General features: G+C 33.6%; 2 protein-coding genes across 6 annotated transcripts; one reads left to right on the top strand and one right to left on the bottom strand.

Annotated features, from left to right (window-relative positions):
- Positions 1–1145: 1145 nt before the first annotated feature.
- Positions 1146–7517, top strand: LOC116013449 (probable LRR receptor-like serine/threonine-protein kinase At5g10290). Of its 4 annotated transcripts, XM_031253214.1 has the most exons (13): positions 1146–1262; positions 1378–1431; positions 2236–2324; positions 2865–2997; positions 3369–3440; positions 3708–3851; positions 3949–4020; positions 4141–4206; positions 4352–4416; positions 4574–4717; positions 4975–5316; positions 5985–6379; positions 6753–7517. In XM_031253214.1, the coding sequence occupies exons 3-13, from the start codon at positions 2258–2260 to the stop codon at positions 7068–7070; spliced, it is 1818 nt and encodes a 605-aa protein (XP_031109074.1). In that variant the 5' UTR covers positions 1146–1262; positions 1378–1431; positions 2236–2257; the 3' UTR covers positions 7071–7517. The 4 variants fall into 4 exon arrangements, with proteins under 4 accessions (XP_031109074.1, XP_031109073.1, XP_031109075.1 ...); XM_031253213.1 differs by lacking the exon at positions 1146–1262 and having other exon boundaries at positions 1279–1431; XM_031253215.1 differs by lacking the exon at positions 1146–1262 and having other exon boundaries at positions 1279–1431; positions 6681–6815.
- Positions 7518–7881: 364 nt separating this feature from the next.
- On the bottom strand, positions 7882–13190 carry LOC116013448. Of its 2 annotated transcripts, XM_031253212.1 has the most exons (7): positions 12863–13190; positions 12157–12285; positions 11660–11842; positions 11492–11574; positions 9615–11333; positions 9333–9501; positions 7882–8876 (listed from the first exon to the last, which is right to left on the bottom strand). In XM_031253212.1, exons 3-7 carry the CDS (start codon positions 11736–11738, stop codon positions 8242–8244), a joined length of 2685 nt encoding a protein of 894 aa, XP_031109072.1. In that variant the 5' UTR covers positions 11739–11842; positions 12157–12285; positions 12863–13190; the 3' UTR covers positions 7882–8241. The 2 variants fall into 2 exon arrangements, with proteins under 2 accessions (XP_031109072.1, XP_031109071.1); XM_031253211.1 differs by lacking the exon at positions 12157–12285.
- Positions 13191–24259: the final 11069 nt, after the last annotated feature.

The raw sequence follows: 24259 nt of genomic DNA on the forward strand, positions 1-24259 counted from the left end.
TAGTATAAGTTGTATTAAATGTTTGTGCTTTACGTTATTTGTGTTGCTCATTTACATTTTCTTTTCAATTTTACCCATCACATTTTTCTCTTTATCAGTTATTTTAACATGAGTTCTTAACTGAAATTAAACATATGTTACTGGTATATATGAGTAGCATTAAATGTTTTTGTTTGTGTTGTATAGTTATAATTTCTTACTGAATTTATCCTTACTTTTTTTTTTTTTTTTTTTTTGCTAGATCTACATTAGCCATGTAAAATACAAACACATGCATACATGTGTATATATGCAATAAATTTAGTTTAATTTAATAATGATATTTAATTAATAAATAATACGGAATATGTATCTATTTTAATATGATTTCTTATTTGAAAATTTAACTTATATTTATTTTAACTTTTTAAAATTAAGAATTCACATTTAAAAAAAAAAAAAAAGAGTTCTATTTTTCATGTTTATCTTATTTGATATGAAATATATGTATTATTGACTTATTGTCAACAAATCATTTCCATTATATTAGTTATGGTGTCGATATTAAAATATAATTATAATAGAAGAAATTATAAGAAAAACTAATAGGATTTGCTAAAAGTTTTATATACTTAAAAAAAAAAAAAATACTATGTCCAATGCATTTTTAGACAAATTTATGTTACATAATATTATTTGTTATCACCAAAAACTAAAATTTCATCCTCTAATATTTATAAGATTTATGTGTTTCTTTATTTAATTTGATTATTTAATTTTACTAATTTTTTTGTTCATTGGACATTATTCAGCCGCGCATAGTGCATATTTATAACTAATAGTTTTATAAAATTGAGACAACAATTAACAAATTTAAATTCTAAACTTCTCGTTCAATAAATCATAAGATATGACTCAAAAGAAAATTATTATGTGAACTTTCAAGTTTTACTCTTATATTCCATTTCATTATCAAATTTTTGATGTAGACATTTTTAAGGATCTAAATGATGACAATGAGGTGTTCTGAGCAGATCTTAACTCATAGAGGACACCTTTAAACTCGTACTTTCTAACACAGATTCAAAGAGGGTACTTGCACACAGCAAGGACAATTGATAAGGTTGACACGATGAATATTCGTTGGTCACATAAACTTGGAGTTGAACATACGAATTTGATTCTTTCTTTGCCAATAAGGATAAAAATTCCGTGAGAAAAACGCTGCAGAGTGGGCCCACTTTCCAACCTAACTCCCCTTGCCCGCCAGCCACGCCCGCCAGGTTCTTTACAGTTCTGCTCTGTGAATCTTCTCCTCCTCATTTCCTGCAATAGTTGCTAAGGTTTTAGGATATGTTTGTTTTTTGGTTTCCAATAATACTAACTTCATTTTTACAGTCAATTCGCATAAAGAAGTGCCCTTTTTGGAATTTGTTCATCTCGTTTTTACTGGTAAGACTTTCACTTGACTTCTTCTTCTTCATATTCATACTTTGATGCTAACTGCATTCCGTCTTCTTCCCCAAAATTCGGTCTTGGGTTAATATTTTTCTGACCCGAAAGGCTGTTTTTTTTTTTTTTTTTACCCCTACTGTATCTCATGGTTCATGTATGAGTTTAGGGATGGGAATTTGTGATTGAAAGTGGTTTAAAGACTTGATTTTTACTGAGACTATGAACTAAGCTGAGTTTGCTTAAGTGTTTGCTTTTTCAATGCATTATAAGTGTGTTTTCTTGGAAGAACTGAGTAGAATTGTGAAGGCAGGAGTATGGTTATTAATGCAAACTTAATTAATATCTAATTATCTATACTAGTTCTGTATTGAAGATTTGTTCAAGACCTTTCCAGTTTGGGAAAGTAGTTAGAAGTAACAACTCTGTAGCTATTTTAAAGCTCTGTACTGTTTGGTTTCTCTTGCTTCTTGCTGCTTATCCTCTATGGAGTTTGACAAATCGAACGTGTATATGCTGCATCTATATGTTGATTATCGATTTCTGTTTTGTATATACTCTGTATGTAAAGTTGCTGGATTGGCATTGACATAGCTTTTCTTTTTATCCTTTCGCCCATGTAAGATGAATATTGACAAAATCCTGGCTTGTGCTTTTCTTGGGTGGCATCGGGCTTCCTTTGTTCATAATTGTGCATCTGACTAATAACTTTTCTTCGTAGCAAATTTTGTTGTCATTTACATATTTATGGTAATTGCTGTCTATTCATGCACTAATAACTTGGAATTTGTTATTTATTTAAAGCTTTAAAATGTGATCTTTGGAGATGGAGCTGTTCTTTGCAATACTAATATCAGTGTGCCTGTGGTCCTTTGTGTCGCCCGATCCCCAAGGTACTCTACTACTTGCATTTTTTTTTAGTTATTGAAGCAGTAAATACAGCATATGATAAATTTAAGCAGGGTTCAGCTTTTTTTTGTCTATCCTGGCATCCTGTTAGCTCAATTTGTATAGGACATTGCTGGTTCTACGGTTCTAGCAATAGAGGATATTATAATCTTTTCCCAATTTGAGCGGTTGAGCCTCTTAGACAGATATTGCTGCCTTCAATTCTCTTATACACCTTACGTGGAGCTTGTAACAGCAAAGCGAGTCAGTTGCTCAGTTTTAGATTTTGTTCCTTTTATAGTATACTTTCAATGTGATTTTTCTCTGTGCAAGTGAGTATAATATGATCAAATTCAAATTTTTTCCATGACTCGTGCATTATAATTTGGAATGAATTATGAAGTTCTTTAACTGTTGTCATATGGCATACTAATTATATTCATAAATCCATCCATTCAATTGCTCACACTAATTCTTTAATAAATTTTTTCTGTTAACTTTATGATATTAAATTTCTACTTCTAAACAATTATGCAATGAATTAGGAGAAGCACTGTATGCATTGAAGATATCGCTAAATGCATCAAATAATCAGCTTCCTAATTGGGACCGAAATCAAGTTGACCCATGCACTTGGTTCAAAATTAGATGTGATGAAAATAAAGATGTCACCATGGTGTAAGTAACATTTTTATGTAATACCTACATCTCCTCTTTTTTTTTTTTGGGTGACGAGGGAAACTTGCAACCACTACCCAAGGGTGTGCACTGGGTAAACCCATCCTTGTGACCCTAGCCGGGAAAGGACCACAAAGAGGTAAACCAGCCTAGGTTGCCCATAGCTGACCGGCTCAAACCAAAAAGGCTGAGATTCGAACTCGTCACCTTGGGGTTACACATCTATATCCTTAACCAACTTGGTTGGGGTTACCCGCACCTACATCTCCTCTTTCTTCATGAGCACATTGTGATGGTATATAAATTTCTCTATTTGTAAACTGCTGTGCTCCGTACTCATTAATGTTATGATTCACTCTCTTTTTTTGCAGATTATTGTCTAATATGGGGTTTTCGGGCACTTTAGCTCCAGAATTAGGGGTTTTAAAGAAGCTTACTACACTGTAAGTTAATCAGGTTGATTTGGATTCTGATTGCATTTGAATTGCTTTATGCTATTCGCCATTTCTTAGAAATGAGTTCGTTCCAGTCCTGGGCCTGCCAGTTTGCACTGGAAAACCATTACTGTTAGCATACAATTTTCGGTGGCTACTAATATACATGTATATCTATTTATGTATGTCACTAGCCTTGCTGCAGGATACCTGCCCTAGCTCACTAACGTAATTCCCACTCCATTGGTTGATAAATTGCACATCTTCATCTTGTAGTTCCTTGCAAGGAAATGGAATAACTGGTACGATTCCTGATGAATTAGGAAATTTGACGAGCTTGACAATGCTGAACCTGGAAAGTAACCGCTTATCTGGAGAAATACCATCTTCTCTTGGCAATCTGAAGAGTCTACAGTCCTTGTAAGCAATGCTATCGGATCCCAATAGAGCCTAGCTTTCATATGCACTATTTCTATTGTCTTAAGGAGATTGAAATATGTTTCTATACGTTAAACAGGTTCTTGAGTCAGAACAATCTTACAGGAACAATCCCTCAATCACTTTCGAGCCTTTCAGGCTTAGTTAATCTGTAAGCTATTAATCCTGTTTGAAATATTATCAATAAATGTCTTGCAAAGAGAGTGGAGAATTTCAATTCTAAGTAGAGCTACTCTTTTATTTAATGACTTTCTTGAAACGTTCTTTGCAGACAACTTGACTCGAATGGTCTTACTGGCCAAATACCTGAGAGTTTGTTTCAAGTCCCCAAATACAAGTATGTTTACCACTTACCATTTCCTGGAAGGCTGGGCAATCAATTAGAGCCTGCTTGTTAATATGATATCTACGCTGTTCTTTTGGTATCTATCAATATTTGTATCTAAGTGACTTGATTTTTTTTTTATTTTTTTTTTGTCTAGTTTTACCGGTAACCATTTAAACTGTGGCTTCAATTTGAGTCATCATTGTGAACCTGATAGTGGAGGTAATTTAAGGTGCAATATTATATCTATTTAATGGATTACTTTATTAGTCTCTAATACAGAAACAGGTCCTATGATGAATCTGAAAAAAAGTTATTTTCACGTTATTAGTCTCTAGTACTTATATTTTTCTCTGACAAGTTAATTTTGTCTTTGCAGGTGCTTCACATAAGCCAAAAACTGGAATGATTGTAGGGATTGTTGGTGGGTTTATTGCTGTTCTTCTTCTTGTTAGCTTGCCACTATTTTTCTGGAGGGATCGACATAAATACTACAAACATGATGTCTTTGTAGATGTCCCAGGTTTGTGTCAATTATGCTCTAGACTTAGCTATCATTAAAATGACCTGGTATCCTGGATATTAGTCTTATTTGGTAACATAGTTAGCTTATCAACCAATTTTGGCTTATTTGACCACCATTAGCTGTTTGACTTGGATTAAAACCCCCATTGTATAGCTATTCTTTCATCTGTTGATTTAGAGCAGGAATCTCTATTAATTCATGGACATTGTTTTCGACCGAAAAAATGCTGATAGTTTCTGGCTTCATATCTTCAGGGGAAGGCGACGATCGGTTTGAATTTGGTCAGTTAAAGAGATTTGTATGGACGGAGTTACAAATTGCTACTGACAATTTCAATGAGAAGAATGTCCTAGGTCAGGGCGGTTTTGGTAAGGTATACAAAGGGGTGCTTCCAGATAATACTAAAATTGCTGTGAAACGATTAACAGATTACCAGAGTCCTGGTGGAGATACTGCATTTAAGCGTGAAGTTGAGATGATAAGTGTGGCCTTCCATAGGAATATCTTACGTCTCATTGGCTTTTGCACCACACCAACGGAGCGCCTTCTGGTATACCCATTTATGAAGAATCTAAGTGTTGCTTACTGTCTACGAGGTACTTCTATTTATTCTTAAAGCTGCTCAGGTTTTAATTGATATTCTCAATTTTGGTTGTTGATTATTTCCAGCTTTTTAAAGTTTCCTGTTTCTCATGTTTATTACTCCGTATTATTTTTTTACTAAGTAACTCAATAGTATTTACAGTAACCAATGTATTGCTCACTTCTGGGATATTTATACTCACCTTATCTCTTTTTGGGTGACGAGGGAAACCCGCAGCCACTACCCGAGGGTGTGCACTGGGTAAACCCCGTTTTGTGACCCTAGCCGGCAAAGGATCACAAGGAGGCAAACCAACCTAAGTTACCCATAGCTGACTAGCTCAAACCAAGAAGGCTAATAGGCCACTCCCGTTGTGGTTACAAGTCAACAGCTTGACCAACTTGGCTGGGGTCGCCCCCTACTGACCTTATCTTTAATAGTATTAATAGCGCCATCAGAATATAGAGTATGCAAAAGATGAATTAAGAAAATGATGGGTAGCTCTTAAAGTAGGCATGCAAAATGTACAAATTCATTGCTTGTCTTCTTCTATTAATGAAAATTTTGTTTTATGTGTAGTCTAAACATATCTGATAAGATTCAATACGGTTTCAGAATTTTGCTTGTTCTTTTATTAATGAAATTTTGCTTCCTGTATCATAAGATTTGGTATGATTTCAGAATTTAAATCTGGGGAGTCTGTCCTAGATTGGCCTACCAGAAAGAACGTGGCATTGGGCACTGCACGTGGACTTGAATACCTACACGTACATTGTAACCCAAAAATTATTCACCGTGATGTTAAGGCTGCTAATGTGTTACTGGATGAAGATTTTGAAGCCATTGTTGGTGATTTTGGCTTGGCAAAGTTAGTAGATGTTAGACAGACCAATGTGAAGACTCAAGTACGTGGTACGATGGGTCACATAGCTCCTGAATACTTATCTACTGGAAAATCGTCGGAGAAGACTGATGTTTTTGGCTATGGAATCATGCTACTAGAACTTGTAACTGGTCAACGTGCAATCGATTTCGCTCGCCCTGAAGAAGAAGATGATGTCTTATTGCTTGATTATGTAAGTTCACAACTTCATTTTATATTTTGTCATACAAGCAAAGATAGAAAGTGATAGTCTTGTTACTCGAGGATACATTGTGTTAAGAGTCCCACATTGAAAATATAAGAGAGGACATGAGTTTTTAAGGCCATCGGTTAGACTAGCTAACTGATTGGATTCAATCTTTTAGTGTGGTTTGGTCCATGTGCATTATAACTCAGTTGAGTGGCCTTGCCTAATCTTAGTTTATAACATGGTATCAAAGCCTAGTTGAGTGACCTTGATAATTGTCCTATATGCCGTGATCCATGAGTTGCAGGAGTGGTTTTCTTGTTGTTAGATCTCTTCTAGTATCAGCTGCTGAAATTACCACATCTATGTCGTCATGAAGGTCAAGAAGCTGCAGAGAGAGAAAAAGCTCGGTGCTATTGTAGACCGTAACTTGAATGAGAACTACGACATCCAAGAAGTGGAGATGATGATTCAGGTTGCATTACTATGCAGCCTAGCATCACCCGAAGACCGTCCAACAATGTCAATGGTAGTACGGATGCTGGAAGGAGAGGGGCTCGCTGAAAGGTGGGAAGAGTGGCAAAACGTTGAAGTAACCCGTAGGCAAGAGTTCGAGAGACTGCAGAAACATCATTATGACTGGGGAGAACATTCATTCTATAATCAAGAAGCTATTGAGTTATCTGGTGGAAGATGACATTGTAAATTTTGACCTAATTTACAAAGCTTAGCTCCGATCAATATCTATCGATTTATCTGGTGCAAGATGACAGTGTAGGCAATAGCATATATACTAGCATTACACGAAGGTCGTCCAGGAATGCCACTTCTACTATGGGTGCAGGAGATCACCTTGCTGAAAGGTGGGAATGTGAAGAAAGATTATGTGATTTGTAGAGATTCTTTTGAATTGTCTGAATAAGCTATTGAGTTATCTGGTAGAAGATGACATTCTGGGCAACTACAAACTAGTGTACAATTCATGTAATATTTGATGTTGTTGTGATATACATATTTGGTATGAGGGACATGATCTTTGTGTTATACTATGCACAGTTGCAACAATGTGATTATCATGTAAAATAAGACACAGTATAATGCATTCATTTGCAGGCTTATCTAGTCAAAAGTACTGCTGCATCAATTTGTGGACTTTAAGGTTTTCCAGAGACCATAGAAAGCATCAAGTTTTGATGCTGACAGAGTTTGATCTTGTATCCTTGCCAACAATCTACTGAACCACAATGTACCGAACCTGACAGGATTCGATCTTGTATATCCTTGCCAACAATCTACTCAACCACAATGTACTGAACCTGATAGGATTTGATCTTGTATCCTTGCCAACAATCTACCAGATCGCGAAATGCAAACCTATCGTACTAGGATGTTTGCTAACCAAGAACTTCTATCGTCGAGGAAGCATTATTGAATCTTCATGAGACATATACAGAAGTAGAGTTTTATCATCATTTGGATGTTGAACATATAATATATAAACATAAATGTGTAGTCCAACTATCAGCTTAGATTCAAATATATAATATATAAACATAAATGTGTAGTCCAACTATCAGCTTAGGAATAATCACTTTTTCCATTCACTATGAAGACAAGATTATTTTGTTGCAGAAAGAAAAGAAGTTAAAATTTCTCAAGCTGAACTAATTAATAAGATCACCTCATATACAATGAATAACCCCACACCAAATAAAAATGAAAAAAGAAGAAGAAAAACCTATCATGTTATGGAAAACCTTTTGGCTTTTGCCTATGCAATCTACAAGCACTCCATGCCTTAGGAAAATCAGCATGTAACATATCTTACTTACACTGCATGCCCCAAAAGCTCGAATCAAAACTTTCCTTCACGACAGTGGTTGCATATCTTTTATAATTTCTTGAATCAAATCTCCAGTTATCTGGGATTCGATATCTTTGCCTAGAACATTCACATCTTCATCAATCAATCCAGTCCACGGGGTGGACTTTAAGTCGCGTGCCACTATACTGTCGAGGGAATAATAAGATTCGTCCGCTGCTGGGTAAATTTGAGCTCGGGTCATTTCCCAGACACGATCCAGTAACTTCCTTCCTTGTGGAGGTCGAGGCAGAGGACCAGTCGCCTTTTTCATGAATCTAGACGTTGTCAAAGGTGCCCCAATCAAGCTCGAAAGTGCTTCGTTCAATAAATCACATAGCAGCTTATGATTTAACTTCTCCCCTTGATCGTTTACAGACCCTTCATTTCCCTTTGTCTTCTGCCTGTAAGATTCTTCTACTTCTTCAAAAACATGGTTGCTAATAGGCTTTCCAAGAGGATCCCATCTTGATAGGTATTTATCACATGAACCGTCATACAGACCAGAAGCAATAAGCAGATCCCTGATATAAGCTTCAGCATTGTCCTTTATCTCCATCATTTCATCCTCGAGAGGCTGGTCATCAATCACGGCCTCTCCAGGGATGCCAGTTTCTAACTGATTCAATTGCCTCCGCAGTTCTGTAAATGAAAAATTCTTTTAACTCTCTTAACCATATCATGCAAAATCAGATCTTAGTATTGAGACATGAACAAGGATGCTACAATAGTACAATCCAATATTCCTATCATATTCTAGAAATTACACGATCATAATTGAAGGTACCTCTTCTTGGTCATAACTATGATCAGTTGAGAGGTAAAATTATTGACAATTAAGTCACTGAAGGGGATTATGTGGTTATTTCTTGTTATAAAAGATCATGTATCATATATCAGTTGGATGAAATATAACAAAGTTTAACACTGAATTCATGGACGTTGATAAGAAAGATTTAAATATGTAAAGAAAAAGATGAAGTACAGGACTTCAGACAGAGCTCCAATGGTTACATGTAAGTAAGACTAGTCATGCAGGAATCAACCTTAAATGGAACGTCAAGAATTTCATGTAATAGGCAATTGCAAAACTCTTACCACTTAGATTGGAGCTGATCTCTCGGAAAACACGAGGCATGTCACTCTCATCCAGTGGATGGACATCTGGAGTCGAAGCTGGGCTGAAATTATCTCCAGGCCTCCAGAATTCTTCATTAACACTGCTGCAAACAGACGCAGGACTTGGTGGCACTTCAGTGGAATTTTCCTATAATTGAACAGGTTATGAACATATATATTAATAATGGGTGGGATGAACTGATCCTGTTGTCAACTTTTACTCTATGATAGAAAAAGGTTGAGGAAAATTTCAACTCTTACATGTCTTTCATAAAGATTCATAGTAACAGTTGGTGGTGCATTGAAATTATGTTTATTTCCATGCGATTCCTCCAGTGATGGAAGTTTTTTACCAAAAAGTTTTCCTCTGAGCATGAAACTGTATTTGAAGCTGGATACTTTTTCTTTGAGGTTGAACTTCTCTTTCCTCCGTTTCTTAGCATTCAAAGTTACCTTTTCAATAGCTTCATGTTTCCTCCTTATATGGGCACCTGTCAAAATATGGCGATCCTCCAAGAGAAGCTTTCCAAATGATGTTCCAGATACAGGAGCGGACAAAGACCGAATGAGGTTCCGAGGAGAGAGTTCTGCCTCAAGTTTTACATCATCATCATCATCGTCGTCATTATCCTTTCTGAAAGAACTGCTTTGCATATCTGATTTATTTTTCATCTCGTCCCAGTGGCTGAATTTGCTTCCTGCATTCCTAGTGCCACTAGATTCTTCTGTTCTCATCTTTTCCTTACTTAATAGTCCCAATCTAGAGCATCCATGAACAGCCCTGGGGATATCACGGCAAGTTTCTTCCTTTAGGACATTCCTCAACCTTTCTGTCAAGAATCTCCTCGTGTCTCTGTTAATAAACTCAGGAGAACCAGTCCCGTCAAATTGAATTTCACTTCTGTATGATCTTGTCGATTCAGAGCGAGGCAAACTCACACCAAGGTCCCGAGTAACACTTTCCCTTACCTGCTTTGCAATGCGTTGAGCTAATTGCCTTGCGTCTGGTGATTTTTCACTATATGGAGTTTCAATTCCTCCTCCTCTGGCAATAGTGCTCCTCTTGGAACTCTTGCCTTGCATTTCACGCCTCAACCTTTCCTTAACCTCCTCAAGAAAATCTTCCATACTACCTCTGTCCTCTGAAATGCCTGGAGAACTTGCCCAGGATGCACCTTTGGTGTCAAAATCATCAAAACCAGGCCTCAAAATCACAATTTTCGTGGGAGCTGAGACTTTCTCAAATTTCTGATTCTCCTTAAACTCTGTTTTCGAATTTATGCTTTTGAGAAAAAATGAGTTATTTTGCTCGTCTGCATAATTTTCCTTTCTGTTTTTCTGGTGCTGTAAACTACTCCTTTCTTGGGGATCAGTATCCATCTTATACGCTTTCAGTTCTGTAGGCTTCTCTTTTACTATCCCTCTCGTAGATTTCGCATAAAGAGCCATCTTTTCCCTGGTAAGGTTCTGTTGTGCGAGCCACTGGCTTTGAGGAATGTCAAGCTCAACGACTTTCGAACACTCCCTGAACCTCGCAGTTTGCCATGCTTCAAATTCTTTCTTAAACTTTTGCAATTCCTCCTCCTGAGGGTGTTCTCGGGGTTTAGGTTTCTCCAACTTCAAGCTGCTATCACTCCATCTGTCGTGATCGCAGTATTCATAGCCATCGAAAGAACTCAACTTTTTATGCCTCAAGGAATTTGTTGTGAGAGTGACGCGATCAATTGGGACCTCTCTCACGTCCTCTTCCTCTTTGAAAGTGTTGCTTATTTTCGTTTCGTTATTCTTCTTGTTCTGCCTTGCAGCGGGCTTTGAATCTAAAGGTAACGTATCCACTCCCATCAGACGGGCTACTACACTAGGTGCATTCCGTCCTTTGTTTGGTCTTTTACCTATTTCCTCATTAATAAGCTTTTTAATCGGAAGCTCAGCCGTATACGAGTTCTTGTCAGACCATCCATTTGTCATATGATAAGTACACTGGACATATAAAGCAATCAAGAAGATAAACAAAAAGCAGCACAAATCACGCAACTATTAGGGCAACTAAGAAATCCAAATAACCTATTATGATAACAAGGAAGAATGGATATAGGTTTAAACAATTAACATCAAATACTAAATTGTAAAACTTTTACCAGTATGTTATTATTGCCTCCAGTGCAAAGTCTCTGGGAAACCTCGACTGGCAGGTCCAAACTGTTTCGAGGAGCCTCCAAACCTGCAGAGAAGTCGAAGATATCCTTAAATTAGCACTCGGCACAAAGACATAAACAGTGTCAGATGCGTGAAACGGAAACACTTGCCACCCTGCTTCTTGTGAGAAACGAACTTCCTAGCCATCCCCTTCTCGCCAAAATCAACTAGTTCAAACAAGCTTCCCATGCACACAACGGGACGAACCGATAGGTTATCCCATTAAACCGAAAAGGTTAGACATTATAACATTTCATCCACTAAAAGTGCAAGCATCAAACACGAAGCTCAACCTGCAGATGCAAAACATGAACAAGTAAGAAAATTTCCTCCAAGAAAATGAAACGGAAACTAAAACGATAAGTGGGGAATAATGGAATATCATGCTTTAGACAATCCCATTCTCACAAAAAGTAAAGCAGTTAATCAGGGTAAAGTACACTTTTAACAACATGAAAACGATGTTTGAGGGGGAACAAATTATCAGAATTTATACATTATTATAGCTTTAATTCTTGGATAATGTTTCCTGTTTTCACTGAAAGTAACTGCTAACAACATATTCCAATTTTTTTTTCTAAAGATAATTTAAATATTGTCACTTAACTCTCTCCACCATGAAGAATTCATGTTAGTCCCACATGCCAGCGATGAATGGAGAGCAAAAAGTCATCCATCCACCTCATCTGAGGGGTAGCTTTTGCAGACCAACATATCACATGATTATAAGTAATAGCTTTTTCAAAAAAAAAAAAGTAATATGAGAATCTTGATCTCATCTAGCATTCGTGAGAACCACTTGATTACTTAGGTGAAGGCAGATTATAAGACTGATCAAGAAAAAATGTGAAACTAAACCAAATTTGACAATTATAATTTCACCAAACACTACTGTGCAAACAAGTCTACTCTTTCCCAGTTCCCACATCAAGGGCTGCAAAATGATCAGAGAGAAAAATCTACTTTGAATCTAAATGCCTTTATCATTGAGCCTGATAACCAGGATTAAAATTTCATTAAATTTCCATTTCAAAGAATTTGGTGATTCTGACTTTGACCACAAAATCTGGCACAGTTACCAGAAAATCACAAATCAAACCATATACCCAATAGAACCCACCAAAAATCCCACCTCGAAATGAAGAACCCATAAACCAAACAAACAGCAAAATCCCAAAAAAATCTGGGTTTCAAGATTCAATTTTGCCACACCAAATGCACCCAGAAGAACCGATCAAAACACATGCATACGAACCCAGATTCGGCAATTTGTAGTAAAAAAAGAAAAAAAAATAGTAAATGTGCAGACTTACAGTTGAAAGAAGGAAGCAATAGAAACCGAAATTGTTTGGTGGGCAGAAGTGAAAACTCAACTCAAGAATCCACAGAAGAAGAGAGATGAAGGAAGAAACAGAGGAGGAGAAATGGGGGTGGAAAGTATAAACAGTAATTAGTATAATACTAAGAACAGAAAGAAGAAGAATGAGAGGAAGAAGAAAAGGTGAGAGCTTTTAGCCATGAAAGTAAACATCGCTGGAAAATGGAATCTGTGTACAAAAAAGGTAGCTTGGAGGTCTCTGTTTCCAAGAAGCAGGAAAATTGGTAAGGCTTTTGTTGTAGGTAGGAATCAAGTGGTGCCTGGACCACCCTGATGAGAGAATGTTTATAAACTTAATTTAATCACTCCCTATTAGGTGATAGGTCACATGATTATTTCATTTAAAATTACTATCTAAGATCTTCCCTTGAGCTACCCTGCATCATAGTTCATAGCCATGGGGACCAATTACCTAAAACAGGGTTATTCTCTATCTAATTAAATAAATAATAATAATAATTTATTCAAAGTGAGAGAAGTGTCTAAATGTAAGAAATATCAATTAACCCATCAAATAAGTTAAAACTGTGTAATTAAATCAAAATAACAGGCCAAACACATTATGTTCAGATGACACTCCTGTGATTTTTTTAGGGAAAGTCACAGGATTGAATCCTTGTGGTGGTGGCTTGTCTCTAGTTAAATAGAAGAGGCATCTGTATTCATCTTTGTCGGAGACGAAGGAGGGGGTGAATGCAGTCACATCGGCTCCTTTCAATTTAATTATTTTTTTTAATTAAGGTCATCGGTGTTAGCACAAATAAATTTTAAATTTTAAATGCACATCAGCATTTTTACAAAGAGTAATTAGAATATTTGGTTTAACGGTATGGATTTAGTTTGCTCAAAGAATTAATTGTATTTTTTGAGTTGGATAGTTTACTTGCATTTTCGCGTTCAATTCCATAGCTTATTCAACTTTTTTTTTCCAATATATTTTAAAGTGAACTAAAATTAATATACTCGTGGAACTTTAGTCAACTTTATAAAGTTGATGAACATAATGTGATTAAATTAATAGTGGATAAACTAGATAGCAAAATGTTGGATGAAATATGAAATTAGTTCTGTTTCAAAAAGAGTACTTCTCCTTCCCTTCTATGGATACATGCTTACATGGCTTCTCCCTCTTTTTGATAATTTCATATGTAATAGTTTTACTTTATTTAGGAATAAAGCATGTGGCATCTTTATAGTTCTCTATTTCACTTAAGAAAATATTATTTATGCTGCAAAATTATTTTTAAAAAAATATGATTAATTAATAATATACTACGTGTTATTTTTTACTTTGTTTGTTCTGTTTTACATTGTGTTTGAAAGATAATGTCATATTATTTTTTGGGTAAAATCGAAATTATAATTTGTGCGCAGAGTGTATAGATAAGGTTGAGAACTTAAGATTGACACGACGACTCACAATTTACTTTTTACAGCAATTTCTAGACAAAAATTTTAAAGACTTCGGCCAACTATTGTCGAAATTTTTTGATCAAATTTTCGGCCAACTATTGTCGAAATTTCAACGAAAAAAATAATACGGAGTATGTTTTAATTAAAAGGGTATTTTCTAACTATTGTCAAAAAAATGTTTTCAAAAAAAAAAAAAACTCTTGTCAAAAAAATATTTTTCTAGTTAAAATTCCTACAATAATTGACTGAAATTTTGACCAGAAAATTAGACAACAACATTAAATGTAATACAAATTACATAACCATGTAAAAATTAATAGTTAATGATCGAATTTGATACATATACAATAATCAAGTGCTCATAAATTAAATTTTTGAGAAGAAAGTGATCACAAAGTAAAACTTTTTCTATTAAAAAAACATCATAAATTTTTGCATTTCTGTACGGACATATAGTCAAAACTCAACAGTTTAGCATTGAAGTTTCTATTGGGACTTGGTGATGGTAATTGTTTGTCAGAGGTTAATTATAGTCTGTACTCTGTAATTGTTAAAACTTTTTGGACTAAACATAAAGAACTTGAAACGTTTTGGAGTAAAAATTTTCGAAGATGTAGGTTTTTTTTTCTTTGAACTTTTTGTAGATACTCACCACTCACCTGGCAGGAGATTTTTTTGGCTGCGATGAACGGTTCATTGTGTTGCATGAATGATCCTCACCTGACAGAAGCTCTTGCTATTAAAGAGGTTTTAAAGTTTTATCATGGGATTATTGAGAGAGGATGGGAAAATTTAATTCTTTTTTTTTTCTTATTTTTAGATAGTTTGCAGACAGATAAATGATGATTTGCCGGACTTTTCTTATGCGGTCGAGTCATAGGGAATGCCGTGTTCTACAACGACACATTAATTTTGTGTCTATTTGGTTCGTCCGTAGATCAGTGAACAAGCTTGCTCACGCTTTAGCTAGAGCTACTAGTTATCAGTATGGTCTTTTTATTTGATTTTATGTTATTTCTATTTGTGTTGAACATTTGATTATCTAATGTGATTGTTATTCTTTTTTTTTATTTTTTTTCTGCAATGTGTGGCTGGAGTATATTTTAAGTATGGAATTAGTTTAAAGAAGAAAAAAAGCAGGAAAATATGGATGCAATTAATTAATTTTCTCGAATTTTCCTTGCCCTGGCTGGAATGGCACATCAAATGTAATGATTTATGGAAGATATCATATCATAATTATGTATTAATAGAATCATAAATGAGCATGTTCAGCTTTAGAATCACTCCAAGCTTGAGTTTGACTATTGAACATGCTTTTGCCTTCTTAATTACTTCTTCAATTTTGTCTGCATGAGCAGTTCAATCGATCACAGGGATAAAATTTAAAAATAAATATTAGAGATCAAGTCTTACAAGTGACAGTGTGGGAACGACCTTAAATAATGAGAGGACTCTCTGTGCTTGTAGTAAGCAAAAGTCTAACATTGACAATTGATCAACCCCAAATCCCTATATTTTCCAAAAACAAAACAAAAAACCCAAATCCCTATTATCCCTTCTGAAATATTCCTTTCTTTGATGGAACCATTCTGATACATACATAATATTCTTGAATAAGAAGATTACCCACTTTAAAATATTATATTTTTAACTTCATCGATAAAATAGAGATCATAAATACTCTATATGTAATGTGTCTAAATTAAGAATTTAAATTTTTTTATACAGGGGCACACTTGTGTGAAACCGTCTCACGGATCCTTATTCATGATACGGGTCGGATCGGGTCAAAGCACCATGCAAATGTTATACTTATAGGTGCAAATGTCATACTTATATGCTCAAATATAACACTAATCAAGAATACAATTTTTGTTACTTATATGAGAAAAAGTAATACATTTTTCATAATAAGTAATGTTGACAAGTGCCTCTCACTTATAAGGACAAATATAATACTTTTGAGGAAAAATGTAATACTTTTAAGGGGAAAATGTAATACTTTTAAATCGAAATGTAAAAATATTTGTATTTTCCCTTAAAAGTATTACATTTACCCTAATAAGTAACAAAAATTTTATTCCTGATTAGTATTACATTTAAGCATATAAGTATGGCATTTGTGCATATAAGTGTTACATTTGCATCTTGACCCGACCCGTCTCATGGTGAGACGGTCTCACACAAGTTTTTGCCTTTTATACATACTATATCAAGTACTTCATAATTGTGAGTCAAAACTAAATCTGACCGGATCACATTTACAAAATCTAACTCTTATCTGGATAAGATTCAACAAAGAAAGTTTTAATATGGCACAATCACATAAGAATCAATCCTCTTATCTTATAATTTTATTAAGTGCTCCAAGACATTTTGTTATTTATATCTTATGAAATGAAACTAATTCAGTTGAGTTTTAGTCGAACATATATCTTAAAGTAACAGATTATAAAATTCTCTATAAGAATGCTAAAGTCTAGTCTAAATGATTAAATCACTTCATCAACTGTTTTCTAGGTTGATAGATGAGGAATCAAGCCTGCTATTCACACATCTTCTATTGAGCTAGCTATTGAATAATATTGATATTGACTCTAATGGAACAGAGTCCATGAATTTGGATCAACGGTAGGTTGTACCATAACATACTAAATACTTTCCTTCCATTTTCTATTCCTCGAATATTGATCAGTGAAAAAAAAATAAAAAATTTATGTGCAGAATTATATGTAGGAGTAAAAACCAAAACTGTTTGAATACCTCTTGATTTACCTTCTTTAGTATCTTTAGACATGAATTGTTCGACTTAAAATTAATCTAATGTAAGCTATAAATTTAATGTATAAAAAAAAAATTTCACTCCATGAATTAGTAAAATAAATAATAATAATAATAATAATAATAATAATAATAATAATAATAAAAGAAATTAGCCACGCTTGAATCGACGTGTAACAGGACAGCATCAGAGACGGAGCCACACACGGAAGCTTGTCTGTTTTTCGTCGTTGACGTGCTCTAAGTGACGAATTTACCCTTTCCCTGTAACTCTGTTTACCAACTCTGCAAGACTGCAACTATCCGCCTATAATAACGGAAAAACGGAATACTTTTTAAGATTTTTTTTTTCTTTTTAAATTTATTATCTTGTCAATTTGCAATAATTTAACGGCAAGAGCGCAAAATCGTACAGCTCATAAGCTGTTGCTTTTACGCACGACGTACGGCCTGCATTTGGCGGCAACTCGTAACGGCCACACAGATTTTTTCATGATCTCTTACTGTATTCATTTTTCATTTAAAAAAAAAAAACCATTTCAAGAGACTTCACAAGCATTAGAAATTGAGACATTAAATTAAATACTATTTTCCCAATTCTAGCACGGATTACAAATATGAATTACACAAATATTTGTGTGAAAATGTATGATTTTAAAATATGTAATATCTTTTAATAAGTTAATAAATATTAATTTTTTATTAAAAAATATTTTCTTTATCTCATTTTACCTGTTAAGTTTACTATACTAACTACTTTTTGGTTATTTTTTAAAAATATTTAAAAAAATTTTTTTTTTTTTTGTATTTAATAGCACTTTTGATGTAATTCGTAAATATATAAATATGTTATATTAATACTAAATTAAATATTACTAAGTATTATAAAAATTGATTTGTAAATAATTTCAATTAAGTCTTGTTAAATGAACCAGACACAAAATAGATCGAGCATATTGGATATTTACTTATTCATTGAAAAGAAAATGTAAATGAGACTTTCTCATACTCCCTCCGTCTCATTTTTATGTGTCGGGTTTAATTAATGATGTTTGATTGGAGTTATTTACAATTTAATTTTTTCAAAATATTAAGTTTAGAATGAGTATGCGAAATTTATATATTTAGAAACTATATTAAAAATACTATTAAATAAAAAATCAAATATAAAAATTATAGGTAAATACTAATGAAAATATATAAGTTAAGAAGAAAGGGTCACACTTGTGTGAGACCGTCTCACGGATCCTTATTCGTTAGACGGGTCGGGTCGGGTCGAAGTAACATGCAAATGTCATACTTATATGGTAAAATATAATACTAATTAGGAATACAATTTTTGTTACTTATAAGAGAAAAAGTAATACATTTTTCATAATAAGTAATGTTGACAAGTGCCCATTATTTATAATGGAAAATATAATACTTTTGAAGAAAAATATAATACTTTTAAATCGAAATGTAAAAGTATTGTATTTTCCCTTAAAAGTATTACATTTACCCTTATAAGCAATAAAAATTTTATTCCTAATTAGTATTACATTTGAGCATATAAGTATGACATTTGTGCGTATAAGTATTACATTTACATATTGACCTGACCCGTCTCACGGTGAGACGGTCTCACACAAATTTTTGCCAAGAAGAAATAGTTAGTTTTACCAATAAATAGTAAGTAGGACAAATAAAATAAGATAGAGGGAATACAATACTAAGTATAAGAATCATATGCACTTGTCGCCCCTGCAACAACGTAACTACATGAGGGTATCGGTAAGAAAACTCTGTGCAACCGGCTCGACCAAGAATGTGTTGGTAAGAATTGAACTTGTAGTCTTCTAGCTAGTACTAAAATCATGCTCCATTCACTTGTTAAATGAATTCGGAGAAATCTCAATATTCTTGCAAATTGTAACAATAACATATTTAATACACTAGCACATAGACAAGATCTGAATTCATCTTGGCTTCTGGCTAATGGAATTTGGCATGAAAAAGATGAGAGGAAATAAACAACGAATAATATCAGTATCATGAGGATTGCCTTTTTCCCTGAAAAGTTTATAGTCTTATTTTTGTTTAGTAATTAAGATGAGGATTAAAATAATAGATATAGAATAAAAGAACACCTGTTTATTAGCTGCCTTAACTTAGCTTGTTGGGTCATTTTATATACATTCCAAGGATATGATGCCAATGCATATGCACTCCAATAATGCAAATGATTAATTAATTAATTAAACGAGTGTTGAAGTACCCCAAAAAAAAAAGGCGATGAAATGATAGAGAAATGCAGCAAAGCTGGCAATCCCCTAATTGGTTCAACTTTGACTAAACCTAACACCGGTCAAACTGACCCGATCCAACGTGAAATTATCATGAGAATTGAAACCACACCATCATGGTCTTATGCCGGCAAATTATACCATGCACCACGGTGCTCATAGCAATGTGCACCACGTACCTAAACGACGTCGTTTTGAGCATTGTAAACTAATCGTCCGTTTTTTTAGAAATCATGTTTCCCGTTTCACCCGGTCTCTGTATTTATGTTAATATTCTGTGTATTCCAGGCAATCATTATGTGTATTCTAGGCAACCATTCTGTGTATTCTATGCAACCGTTATGAGTATTCATGTTAGTAACACATGTTGTGATGTGTTTGCGCATTCGAATGTTTAGGAGGATGAGTTCTGTGTATTTTGTGTCAATATTCTGTGTATTCATATTATTAACACAGGTTGTGATGTGTTTGTGCATTCGAATGTTAGGAAGATGAGTTCTGTGTATTTTGTGTCAATATTCTGTGTATTATGGGCAAACATTCTGTGTATTCTAGGCAAACGTTCTGTGTATTCTATATAATGTTTATGTGTATTATAGATAATGAATTCCATTGAGTCATTCGTGTCCACTAACATCTGTGTATTTTGTGTCAATATTCTGTGTATTCTGGGCAAACATTCTGTGTATTCTAGGCAAACGTTCTATGTATTATAGATAATGAATTCTCTGGAGTCATTCGCGCCCGCGTCCACTAACACCAAAACGACGTCGTTGGAATCATTCGCGCCCGCGTCCACTAACACCAAAACAACGTCGTTTTACGTACGTGGTGCACATCGCTATATAACGATTGGTCTTATGCCTGCTTTAACTTCCTTAATCCCCACACCCTTAGTTTCAATCTTCTAGGAAAACTATAAATGGATTATAGCAGAGAGTTTTATCAATTATTATATCGAGCCAACACCCCCACTTGGGATCAAACCTGTGACATCTCACTTAGAAGGGCTACAGCTATGCCGCTTGACTACAAAGCCTTTGACAAATTCTACTGTTTGATTATTGAGAATATAATAACTATAAATTTATATTCTAATGTTAGATTTTAATAATAATTAAACAAGAATCAGTAATATAAAGACCAAAATGTCAATGGAATTGCAATTCTTAGGTGAGGATGTATGATTATTAACTGTGCATGAGTAATTTGGTCTTCATCACAACCCAACACTATTAAAGAATATAAAAGAATCTCTTGATGTATGTCATAATTTTATTAAAAATAACAATTGAGACTCACTTTAATTATTCTCTCTTTTTTTGTGTGCGAAAACTCATTTTTATTCTAGATGAATTAGAATAAGCCATGTAAGTGGAAAATAAAAAGTATGGGTATGTATAATAGTATTTTTTTCTTCTATATATATGTTGATATTTTTATTATTTGATATGATAAAAATACAATACAATTATAATTTATGTTAGATTCTTAAAACTTTCAATTCTAGATAGGACTCTTTGGTCCTATAAAAACCCCTAAACCCTATGAGAATCTAATATACACAAGCTATATATATAGAGTCATAGAGAGAGAGACACACACAGGGAAAAACATAATTTTGCAAGGATTAAAAAAGGGAGACACAGTAGCTAGGCAACTAAAGTAGGGCTATTTTGGCCTACCAAATTCACTCACAGGACAACCAGTTGCGAGTATGATGTAAAATTGGAAATTATGGTGTTGGCTCAATTATATATAAAACAAAACGTATGGCAATTGATTGATAGAGATAATGGCAATATTCAATGTGACATATCTCTTCCACACAGATTGCTATAGTGAATTGGTTGGGCATCCAAGTAAATTTACTCCAAACTCCAAACTTAAAAACTCAGTTTTACATACATAACTGCAGAATTGGTTGTCCCTCAATGTAAATTGCCTCAACTCAAATGAGTGTGTTTTTAAAACCAATTTCTCATCCATTCATTATCTGTTCTGAGCATACAATATATCGATTTCTTCATCTCCATACAAAGAACTATAATTCATTTTGGCCCGACCCAAATTGGAAGGGTCCCCACATATATTTGTATCACAAAATAGTCACTTAAAAAATATCATTTTTGCTATAAAAAAAAATTCCAACAAAACATTTAGGAAAATCTTTTTTTTTTTTATTTCACAATTATTTTTGAATTATAAATATGGTCTATTTGTTTTAATTTTTATATTTAATCATTCAATTGTTAAATATGCTTGTAAATTCCATCGCTCTACCAATTGAAACATCAAACTCTATTTGTAATTAAAGTTTATGATGACATGTTTGTAACTTTATATCTATCATCTTCTTTTTTTCCATATACCGAATTTATAGCTTTTAAAAATTAAATGATCAAATTTGTAAAATTGAAAGAAATGCCTAAACTTATAACGTTAGAATAATTGAGGGATAATAAGTATAATTTTAAAAAATATTATAAGGTAAATTTAGAAGAAAAAAAAAACATAAGATAATTTCATAAGAGAAAAACAACATTTGTCTTAAGCATAAATTTCCTTGGGATCACATCAGACGTGGACAAATGAATGTCATTGCACAGCATGTACATAAAATTCTATTGGCTAATCATTGTATTTTTCGTCATTGATCAAAATAACACAATCAGATTAAATACTATGAATCTATGATCTTCATCAATCACTACATATATGCAGTAGGTACAAGTATCTCAATATGATGATTGTTACATTTCAATTATAATTATCACTGTTATAGATGTTTGTTGGACAAAATAATTTAATTTTTTAAAGAAATTTAAATGGTGAAATTAAAACACTATTCTATGATAAGGTCAAATGAACCAAATGCTTCAATAACTTTCCAAGTAATTTAGTCATTATGTTATCAAGGTAATACTTAATGTTTTTTCACAACAAAATTATTCCTAACAAATACATTTTGTAAAATAACACTGTTTTACAAGCACAAGTAATATATTTAATTAAGTTAGTATACAACTACTCTGTACCGACTATACGTAAGATATAGAACTGAAGTACTTGAAGGTAATTTTAGAGACAATCCTTGTAATATTTAGGGTGTAATGTCTTTGAGTGAACGATTGAAACGGTACGGGATAATTCACCATTCCAGTCGTTCTCTAGATGATTGTTTGAATGAATTACGGTTAAAATAGCGAACCACTCTAACCGTAAAAATTTCAATTAAAAAGGTAAGAATGAATTGTTTCAATCTCATTATCATCATCACTCCAACTATTCTAATATTATTGTTCTCTTGAATTAAGCATTAGACAACCAACAAAGAATTGAAGCATGGGTATATGATATGGAAGTTTTGATTGTTTGAAGCTACAAATAATTGAAGTGTATAATTTATATAAAAGGGCAATGAAAAGGCTAATTAGGACAGCGCAAAAAGCAAGGACAGGATGCAAAGCCTAACCCTTACAACTCATGAAGATGATGATGATGCTTGCATGCATGCATGCATGGCTTTTAGTTTGTGGGGCTTAGTTTTGTTTTTGCCAAAGCTAAAAGCTGTGGTAATGATGTGGAACGCGTGTGCCACGTGAATAGGAGGAACCAATGCTTTAGATATTCAACCCACCCATTATTATCATATAATTATTAAATAATACAACCATCATATCATTCCATGATTCAATATAAGTGGGTGTTCACGGGAGTGAAGTTTGAGATCAGAATAATGATACGATATTAAATCTCACCAGCAACTGTGTAGAAGAAATCTCTCTAAATGAGGGGTTCCTTGTGCGCAGTTGAGTCACCATAATTTTCACAAATTCATCAGTCTCACCTCACTAAAAATTTATGGATTAAATTTTCACCACGAATAATTAAGAGACAAATCTACACCACAATCAGTTAGTCACAATTAAAGCATTAAATAATATCATTCCCCCTAAAAGATATCTTTCAAGTCAAGGGTCATTTCACCATTTTAAGGTGTTTGGTGATTGTGTGAAGATGACTACTTTTTTTTTATATAATTTTGAACATTGAATTTGTAATCTCATGTTTTAAATTAAAATTGATAAACTACAATACAAGGTAGAGATGATTACGGTTCAGTTCAAATCAAACTAGATACTGTTGAATTGGAATTATCGATTTTAGTTCCAAATAAAAAAAAGTTTAAATTAAGTGTAATTCCAAAATTATTATTATTGTTATTATTTGTATCATTATTTAACTTAAATTCTAAATACTTAATCTTAAAGTTGTTTTAATTTTATTTTATTTAAAAAAAAAAAAAACTCTTGTAAAGTTAAATTTAGATAATCTCAAAAAATAAAAATTGAAAAGCTATGAATAGGTTCGAACTAACAAATGAAGGATGAAACTAAAAGCCGATAATACAGTACTAGAATCGAACTGTGGCTAACTGGCTATCAGACTATTAACTATACTACGAGGTAGTACGTTTTTTGTACATCTTTGGACTGAGTTTGGGTGGGTTTAAATTGCAATATAATTGAGGATAAAATTGTGATGCATTGTAGTATTTATTTTATTGGGCCTATTATACGGCCTGATTCAAAGACATGGGCCATTAACATCCATGCTAATGTCCCAGCTCTCAAATATTTTTCTCTGAAGCCCACTTCAATTACTGGATTAGCCCATTAAAGAATCACGGGAGGAAAACTGGCATGGAAAAAAAAATGTTCGTTTTATGGCAAATTATTGCGTGGACCATGGTCCACGCAGCTGTGTGGATCAAAAATAAAAAGTACATTATTTTTGTACTGAAGGTACATTATTTGATATAAATTTTTGTACTGTAGGTACATTAT

This window comes from Ipomoea triloba, chromosome 3, assembly GCF_003576645.1.
Source record: "Ipomoea triloba cultivar NCNSP0323 chromosome 3, ASM357664v1".
Lineage (NCBI taxonomy): Eukaryota > Viridiplantae > Streptophyta > Magnoliopsida > Solanales > Convolvulaceae > Ipomoea > Ipomoea triloba.

What these genes read in the sequence shown, in the direction of transcription:
- LOC116013449 (XM_031253214.1), top strand. Translation starts at nt 2,258, where the DNA reads ATGGAGCTGTTCTTTGCAATACTAATATCAGTGTGCCTGTGGTCCTTT. An exon ending in CTGAAGAGTCTACAGTCCTT is followed by an intron (nt 3,852 to 3,948) that starts GTAAGCAATGCT and finishes TACGTTAAACAG; the next exon opens with GTTCTTGAGTCAGAACAATC. An exon ending in TTTCAAGTCCCCAAATACAA is followed by an intron (nt 4,207 to 4,351) that starts GTATGTTTACCA and finishes TTTTTTGTCTAG; the next exon opens with TTTTACCGGTAACCATTTAA.
- LOC116013448 (XM_031253211.1), bottom strand. Translation starts at nt 11,738, where the DNA reads ATGGGAAGCTTGTTTGAACTAGTTGATTTTGGCGAGAAGGGGATGGCT. An exon ending in TTCTCACAAGAAGCAGGGTG is followed by an intron (nt 11,575 to 11,659) that starts GCAAGTGTTTCC and finishes ACTTCTCTGCAG; the next exon opens with GTTTGGAGGCTCCTCGAAAC. An exon ending in TGAATCTTTATGAAAGACAT is followed by an intron (nt 9,502 to 9,614) that starts GTAAGAGTTGAA and finishes GTTCAATTATAG; the next exon opens with GAAAATTCCACTGAAGTGCC.